The following is a 9,516-nucleotide window of genomic DNA, read 5'->3' on the forward strand; positions in this document are numbered from 1 at the left end:
CATTATTATTAATAGTAATAATAATGATAATAATGACGATGCATATCATTAATTATTATTATTATTATTATTATAATGATGGCATTTGTTAAGCACTTACTATGTGCCAAGCACTGTTTTAAGCGTTGGGGCAGATACAAGGTCATCAGGTTGTTCCACGTGGGGCTCACAGTCTTAATCCCCATTTTACATATGAGGGAACTGAGGCACAGAGAAGTGAAGTGACTTGCCCCAGGTCACACAGAAGACAAATGGCAGAGCAGGAATTAGAACCCATGAACCTCTGACTCCCAAGCCCATGCTCTATCCATTATGTCATGCTGCTTCTCTAGATCAGCTGTTGCAGCCCTGAAATTCCTTTCTCTCACGCCCTATTCATTCAGTTCATACTTTGGATTGGTCATACCACGTCCTTCCCTTAAATAAACGGGAGATGCCGAGTCACACAGCTGATAAGTGGCGGAGCCAAGATTAGAACCCACGACCTCTGACTCCCAAGATCGGGCTCTTTCCACTAAGCCACGCTTCTTCTCCAATAATAATGATGGTATTTGTTAAACACTTAAAATATGTCAGGCACAGTACTAAGCGCTGGGGTAGATTCAAGCAAAGCGGGTTGGACACAGTCCATGCCCGATGTGGGGCTCACAGTTTCAATCCCCAGATGTGGATCAATGGATCAATTTTCCAGATGTGGTAACTGAGGCACAGAGAAGTAAAGTGACTTGCTCAAGGTCACATAACAGATCTGTGGTGAAGAAGGGATTCGAAACCATGACCTTCTGACTTCCAGGCCCGTGCTCTAGCCACTAGGCATGCTTCTTCTATTATTACACCCGACACTTCTTTTGACATCGGGATCCCGACTACCGCCAATGAATAGCACAGCGGCTCAACCAGGAGATAACGAGGCGTCAAAATCCCCCGAAGCAACCACTAACCACTTACTAACACTCACTCACTGACTCGAGGCCGACGCTTTAATGACTCGCTAATCGAAGCTCAGAACAGAATCCACAAATTCCTTTCATTCTGGAGCGACTGAGTCGCCACCGATTAGTGGAGCCTACGTTGGCCACGAGGTCTACAGATAATGATAATAATAATAATAATGATGCTGATGATGGTATTTGTGAAGCGCCCACTATGTGCCAAGCGCTGTTCTAAGTGCTGCGGTGGATACAAGCAAATCAGATTGCACAGAGTCCCTGTCCCACATGTGGTTCACAGTCTCAATCTCCATTTTACAGATGAGGGAACTGAAGCACAGAGAAGTGAAGTGACTTGCCCAAGGTCACGTAGCAGCAAATGGCAGAGCAGGAATCAGAACCCAATGACTTGCTGATTCCCAGGCCCAAGCTATATCCATTATGTCATGCTGCTTCTCTTGATCAGCTGTTGCAGCCCCGAAATTCCTTTCTCTTATGCCCTAGTCATTCAGGACATACTTTGGATTTGTCGACTGATTAATATGATTGGAGCTCACGGCAGTTTTGATGATTGACTTTTTTGACTGGTGGATAGTTCGTGCTGGGCACTCAACTGAAGCAGCATGGCCTAATGGAAAGTGCATGAGCCTGGAAGTCAGATAATTTGGATTTTAAATCTGCCTTCTTCACATGCCTGTTGAGTGACCGTGAACAGGTCACATAACTTCTCCATGCCTCAATTCCCTCATCTGTTAAGTGGGGATTAAGACTGTGATCTCCATAAGGGACAGGGACTGTGTCCAATCTAATTGCCTTGTACCTACACCAGCACTTAGAACAGTGCTTGGCACACAGTGAGCACTTAAAAAATTATTGAATGCGTTACCCTGTGTTGGTCTCCTTCCAGGAAGCCAAGAACATCGGAGAGTTTCATTCGTAGTTTTGGGACCTGGGGCTCTCAGGGGGATTCAGGTTGAGACCACATCTTTCCCTTAAAGAAACGGGAGATGTTGAGTAACACCCAGCCCCATTGTCAGGATTCAGCTGGGCCGCTATTTAAGGTGCCTCATTTAGTCTGCTCACTTACCTCTCACCCTCTGGAGCTGTCAGTCAGAGATGTTTGATGTCATTAGGTCTCTGCCTCCGATCGATCTCTGTCCAGGAAGATGTAGGCATATCGCCAGCAAGGTTTGGGATGGAAGCGGATGGGCTCTTTTCTTTCTCTCTTTTTTATGATATTTGTTAAGTTTTTACTATGTACCAGACATTGTACTAAGCCCTGGGGTAGATGATAATGGTAATAATAATTGTGGTGTTTCTTAAGCACTTCTGGATGCCTGGCAGTGTCTTCAGCTTGCAGTAGATGATATTGATAATAATAAAGATAACTGTGGTATTTGTTAAGTGCTTACTAGGTGTCAGGCACTTTCCTAGACATGGGGTGGTTAATAATGATGATGAGGATAATAATAATAATAATAATAATAATAATAACAATAATTGTGGATTTGTTAAGCACTTACTGGGTGCCAGGCACTGTCCTATATGTGGGGTATATAATAATGGTAATAATAATCATCGTGGTGTTTGTTAAGCACCTACTAGGTGCCAAGCACTGGCATAGATACCAGATTATAAGGTTGGACCCAATCCATATTCCACATGGAGATCAGAGTCTTATTCCCATTTTAAAGATGAGTTACCTGAGGCAAAGACAAGTGAAGTGACTTGCCCAAGGTCACACAGCAGATAAGTGGCGGAGCTGGGATTGAGCCCATTGTGTAGGGACTGTCTCTATATGTTTCCGATTAATGTCTGACTCCCAAACCCGTGCTCTTGCGACTATACTGCAAGCCTATACTGCTTATCTCAGTTGCAGCAAGAAAGATGGTAGGGTTAGACATACAGAAGAACTTCTTAAACAAAAGTATCAGTGGAATCATTGGAAATTGTTGCTGAGTGTATTATTATTATTATTATTACTATCATCATTATTGTATTTGTTAAGCACTTGTCAAGCATTGTTCTAAGCGCTAGAGTTCATATGAGTTAATCCCTTTGGGGCTCACAGACTAAATTGGAGGGAAAACTAACAGTGACTCCCCATTTTACAACTGAGGGAGCTGACCCGCAGAGAAGGGAAGGGACTTGTCCAAGTCACACAGCAGTCAAGGGGCAGAGCCCACATTAGAACCCAGGTCTTCTGACTCCCGGGCCCGGGGTCTTTCCACTAGATAGGGCTGATTCTCTTCTCAACTGATGGAGACTGGTGGGGGCTGGACAAGCTGACCTCTGGATATTTCTTCCAGGTCCAGTACTTTAACCTTTCCACAGCATGATCATCATCACCAGAAGTACTATTTGTCCCTTACGAATGGAGTTGCTCAGTGACAGAGGAGACCTCAGGTACTCTAATAGGGATAATGGTGTGTCAAGCACTGTAGCAGATACCAGGTTATTTATTAATCGTGACACAATCTCTGTCCCACAAGGGGCTGTCAGTGTGAAAGGGAGAGACAGAACAGGAATTCAATATCCATTTTACAGATGAGGAAGCTGAGGCACAGCTAGGTCAAATGACTTGACCAAGGTCACACAGCAGAAAAATGGTAGATCCAGGACAAGAACCCAGGTTCCTATGACTCCCAGATCTGGGCTGTTTCTGGTAGTCTGTTTCTGGGAGATGAATGGATTGAAGGTGTGAGCAGAAGGACCAGGATTGGGTGGAGGAAAATCAGAGGCACATGTGGCGCAGGAGGATCTGGTAGGTAATGCGTGGGGAAGGTGAGAGAAGCAGTATGGGCCTAATGGAATCTGCGTGATACCCTTCCATCCCCACAGAAATAAATTGCACTGATTAATGGATTGATTACATACACTTCCCCCAGGTTCACAGGTATACCCGTGTCTCCATGCACTTAATTCATTCCCACATGATCCATGTCCAAATAATATTAATAATAATAATTTATTTTCCATGCAGGAAAGCCCAGAAATAATTACCAAGAAGAATTTCTCCAATTTTTACCAACCACGTTTAAGGAAATTTACTAACCTTCATTGAGCCCCCAGAAGAGACACACTCTATCTCAGGAGGTACCTTTTCATTTTTTATGGTATTTGTGAAGTGCTTCTTATGCTCCAGACACTGTACTAAACGCTGGAGTAGATATTCAAGTTGAATGCAGGCCCTGCCCCATATGAGGCTCACAGTCTTAACACCATTTTCCAGGAGCGATAACCGAGGCACAGAAAAGTGAACTGATTGGCACAATGACACATAGCAGAAAAGCATTAATTAATCCATATTTATTATTCCAAATAAAGTTTTGCTTATATTTTCTATTATAGATTTGATTCTCTCCAAGTGCACAGTGGGTTTTGAGAAACGATGCACACATTTAATCACCTCCGTCCCAGAGCCTGTGATTACACTTGTTCTGCCTCCCAGAGCCGTGGAATGGGGGTGCATAATTAGTCCCTTCAGCAGTGCAGACTTCTTTACTGGTTCGTGGCTGTGTGTCTACCCTCTTCTAGTCTGTGAGCCCGTTGTTGAGTAGGGATTGTCTCTGTTGCTGAATTGTATTTTTCAAGAGCTTAGTACAGTGCTCTGTACATGGTAAGCGCCCCATAAATATGACTGAATGAATGAATGAATAATGCAGGGGGGATAATGAGGCTAATGAAGATATTTATTAAGCTTTTACTTTATTTAGCTTTTCCAAGAAGCCGCATGTTCTAATGGTAAACGCAGAACATGGGAATCAGGAGGCATGGGTTCTATTCCCGAGTCTGTCACTGCCTGCTGTGTAACCTTGGGCAAGTCACTTCACTTTACTGTGCCTCATGTTCCTTATCTGCCAAGTGGGAATTCATCGGTTGGTTCTTGTTTCTGTATTTATGGTATTCGTTAAGCGCTTACTATGAACCAAACAATGTACCAAACGCTGGGGCAGATAAAAGCCAATCGGGTTGGACACAGTCCGTTTCCCTCATGGGGCTCAAAATCTTGATCCCCCTTTTTCAGGTGAGGAAACTGAGGCACAGAGAAGTTCAGTGCTTTGCCCACGATCACACGGCAGACAGATGATGGAGCTGGGCTTATAAATCAAATCCTGCTGACTCTCAATCCCTGCTTTTTCCCCTCCTACTTTGAAGATGGGAAGGCCAGTGATTAGTGAGATAAAGAGAGAGGAAGCTCCAGAAAGGGGAAAGGGAATGAACAATGGATTGGGTTTGGGAGAGATGACAGCAAGGAATGATAGCAAGATCAATTTGGGAATAAGGAGTTTAGGTGTGCCTTGATGGGGAAATCTCACTTACAACGAAGTCATCTTTGAACATAAAGAATGAGGAGGTATATTTATAGACAATAAATATCTATTCCCACATACAAAACCCTACGTATTACTATAGTTGACTCTCTTTAGCTCTATCTGTGGTCCTTTTAGCCATTAACATATCCATATATTTAACATATCCATATATACATCAATAAATCAATCAATGGTATTTAATTAGCACACTTATTATGTGCAGAGCACTGTAAAAAGCATTTGGAAGACTACAGGACAATAAAGTTGGTAGAAACAATCCCTGCCCTCAAGGATATACATACATGTACTCATGTACTCTGTTTTTCTCTATAAAAATTCCTATAAATCTATCTCAACATATTAACATCTATATAGATATCAATAAGATATATCTTTATAATCCATCAGTCTATTCATTGCCTAATTGACCACAGCTATATAGATTGCTCTTTATTTCTATCTATCAATCTGTCGACCTATTTATCCATATATCTACGTAACATCTATCCATCCATCTATCCATCCATCCATTCATCACCTCTCGAACCCTGTGAAGCAGCGTGGTCTAGTAAAAAGAGCCCGGGCCTGGGAATCAGAGAACCTGGATTCTAATCCCAGCTCTGCCCCTTGTCTGCTGGGTGACTTTGGGCAGAAGTCACTTCATTTCTCTGCACCTCAGTTTCCTCGACTGTAAAATGTGTTCTCCCTCCTACTTACACCGTGTGCACTACTTGGGACAAGAACTGTCCGGCCTGATTAACTTGTATCTACCCCAGCACCCTTAGAACTGTACTTGACAAACAGTAAGTGCTTGACAAATTTGTTACTACTGCTGCTATGTCTATAATAATAATAATAATAATGATGGTATTTGTTAAGCACTTACTATGTGCAAAGCACTGTTCTAAGCGCTGGGGAGATTATAAGGTGATCAGGTTGTCCCACGGGGGGCTCACAGTTTTAATCCCCATTTTACAGATGAGGTAACTGAGGCACAGAGAAGTGAAGTAACTTGCCCAAAGTCACACAGCTGACAGTTGGCGGAGCCGGGATTTGAACCCATGACCTCTGACTCCAAAGCCCGGGCTCTTTCCACTGAGCCACACTGCTATTACTCCTCTTCCTCCTCCTTCTACTGCTACTAATAATGATATCCTTGTGTCCTTTCTTTCCTCTTGGGCTTAGTTAAGACTGAGCAATGGGGAACTGGACTCAAACCCTCCAGACAGATTTCATCTTGGTGGGACTCCTCAACAACAATGGCAGACTCCCTACTATTCTCTCCACCTTGATTAGCATCACCTTCGTCGTGGCCCTGACTGGAAATTCCGCCATGATGGTCCTCATCCACATCGACCCCCAGCTCCACACCCCAATGTATTTCCTGCTCAGTCACCTCTCCTTCATAGACACCATGTACATCTGCACAACTGTGCCCAAGATGATGGTGGATCAATTCACTGGGAAGAAGACCATTTCCTTCTCGGGGTGTACGTTTCAGATCTTCCTATACCTGACCCTGATGGGAGCCGAATGCTTCCTCCTGAGCCTCATGGCTTACGACCGATACGTGGCTATCGGCCACCCTCTACGCTACTCGGTCCTCATGAACCAGAGGAGGTGCGTCCAGATGGCGGTGAGCTCCTGGCTCTTGGGAGCCACAGATGGCTTCCTGGTCACCCCCATAGCCATGAGTTTCCCGTACTGTGGGTCAAGAGTCATCAACAGCTTCTTCTGCGAAGTCCCTGCCCTTCTGAAGCTCTCTTGCGTCAATACTTCGGTGTACGAGTTGGTCATGTATGTCTGCTGCGTCTTGATGCTCTTGGTGCCCTTCGCCCTCATTGCCTTCTCGTACGGCCGGATCGCAGCCGTCGTGCTGGGTACGCGCTCGGCTCATGCCCGGAAGAAGGGCTTGGCCACCTGCTCTTCCCACCTGATCGTGGTCAGCCTCTTCTATGGAGCAGCCATCTTCACCTACATGCTCCCTAATTCCTACCACACACCCGGGCAGGATAGGGTGGTGTCCGTCTTCTACACCATCCTCACGCCTGCGCTAAACCCTGTGATCTATGGTCTCCGCAATAAACAAGTGGCAGGGGCCCTTTTGAAGGTGATGGGGAGAATTACTTCTGTACAGAGCATGTGACTCCAACGCGGGCCTTGGAATAATAACAATAACAATAATAATGGTACTTGTTAAGTACTGACAGCGTGGCTTAGTGGGAAGAGTACTTATAGCGTGGCCTTGGAGTCAGAGGTCATGGGCTCTAATCCAGGTCCTGCCACCTCTCTGATGTGTGACCTTGAGCACGTCACTTAACGTCTCTGGGCCTCAGTTCCCTTATCTGCAAAATGGAGTTAGACTGTGAGTTCTACGTGGGTTAACCTAATTAGCTTGTATCTACCCCAGAGATTAGAACAGTGCTTCATACATAGTAAGCGTTTATCAAATACCATTATTATAATTATTATATTATTATTATGTGCCAAGCCTTGTTCTGCCCCACAGGGGGCTCACACAATTAATCCTCATTTTACAGATGAGGTAACTCAGGAACTGAGAAGTTAAGTGACTTACCCAAGGTCACACAGCAGACACGTGGTAGAGTCAGGATTAGAACCCAGGACCGCTAACTCCCAGGCCTGTGATCTTTCCACTAAGCCATATAGCTTCTGAAACCTACTTAAATATGGATCAGAGATATCGGCTTCAAATCTGACTGTGGGATACTGACCAGGGAGAAGAGTTAACCCTGGGTTAATTGATTCATGATGATAAAATCGGGAGCAAGTTATGTGTGAGGACCCAAAAATCTCCAGTGGCTACCATTCAACCTACGCATCAGGCAAAAACTCCTCACCCTCGGCTTCCAGGCTCTCCATCACCTTGCCCCCTCCTACCTCACCTCCCTTCTCTCCTTCTCCAGTCCAGCCCGCATCCTCCTCTCCTCTACCGCATATCTCCTCACTGGGCCTCGTTCTCGCCTGTCCCGCCGTCGACCCCCGGCCCCTGTCCTCCCTCTGGCCTGGAATAATAATGATGGCATTTGTTAAGCGCTTACTATGTGCAAAGCACTGTTCTAAGCGCTGGGGGGATCAGGTTGTCCCACGCGGGGCTCACAGTCTTAATCCCCATTTTACAGATGAGGGAACTGAGGCTCAGAGAAGTGAAGTGACTTGCCCAAGGTCACACAGTAGGCATGTGGCGGAGCCGGGCTTCGAACCCATGACGTCTGACTTCAAAGCCCGTGCTCTTTCCACTGAGCCACGCTGCTTCTCCAAAGCCCTCCCTCCGCACATCCGCCACACTAGCTCTCTTCCTCCTTTCAAAGCCCTACTGAGAGCTCACCTCCTCCAGGAGGCCTTCCCAGATTGAGCCCCCTCCTTCCTCTCCCCATTCTCCCCCTCCTCATCCCCCCCGCCTTACCTCCTTCCCCTCCCCACAGCACCTGCATATATGTGTATTTGTTTTACGTATTTATTACTTTATTTATTCATTTATTTATTTGTACTTATTTATTCTATTTATTTTATTTTGTTAATGTGTTTTGTTTTGTTGTCTGTCTCCCTCTTCTAGACTGTGAGCCCGCTGTTGGGTAGGGACCCTCTCTATATGTTGCCAACTTGTACTTCCCAAGCGCATAGTACAGTGCTCTGCACACAGTAAGTGCTCAATAAATACGATTGAATGAATGGACGGCAAGTCAGACAGTCAGTCATTCGTATGTACTGAGCGCTTGGTTCATTCGTTCGTATTTAGTGAGCATTTACTGTGGGCAGAGCAGTGTACTAAGCGCTAAGTACAGTATAATAATAAATAGACAGCTTTCCTGCCCACAGCGACTCTGAAGTCTAGAGGCACAGCAGGCCCTGGCTGCTCTAAAAATAATGGTATTTGTTAGGCACTCGCTCTGCCAAGCGCTGTACTGAGCGCTGGCTGAGGTAAATACAAGATTATTAACCTCCACATGGGGCTCACAGTCTATTCATTCATTCATTATTTCAATAGTATTTATTGAGCGCTTACTGTGTGCAGAGCACTGTACTAAGCGCTTGGGAAGTACAAATTGGCATCATATAGAGAAAGTCCCTACTCCACAGTGGGCTCACAGTATAGAATCCATACTTCACGCTGCTGCCCGGATTGTCTTTGTCCAGAAACGCTCTAGGCATGTTACTCCCCTCCTCAAAAATCTCCAGGGGCTACCAATCAACCTACGCATCAGGCAGAAACTCTTCACCCTCGGCTTCAAGGCTCTCCATCACCTTGC

The 9,516-nt window shown here is 45.3% G+C and overlaps 1 protein-coding gene across 1 annotated transcript; it reads left to right on the top strand.

The window, feature by feature from the left end:
* The first annotated feature begins 6,443 nt into the window (after positions 1–6,443).
* LOC119941294 (olfactory receptor 2T2-like) lies at positions 6,444–7,391 on the top strand. The gene has a single exon (XM_038761666.1). It carries the CDS (start codon positions 6,444–6,446, stop codon positions 7,389–7,391), a length of 948 nt encoding a protein of 315 aa, XP_038617594.1.
* Positions 7,392–9,516: the final 2,125 nt, after the last annotated feature.

The sequence above is a fragment of the Tachyglossus aculeatus genome, chromosome 20 (genome assembly GCF_015852505.1).
Source record: "Tachyglossus aculeatus isolate mTacAcu1 chromosome 20, mTacAcu1.pri, whole genome shotgun sequence".
NCBI classification, from domain to species: domain Eukaryota; kingdom Metazoa; phylum Chordata; class Mammalia; order Monotremata; family Tachyglossidae; genus Tachyglossus; species Tachyglossus aculeatus.

Bases quoted from the DNA above. Each gene is read 5' to 3' on its own strand.
- LOC119941294 (XM_038761666.1), top strand. From the start codon at position 6,444: ATGGGGAACTGGACTCAAACCCTCCAGACAGATTTCATCTTGGTGGGA.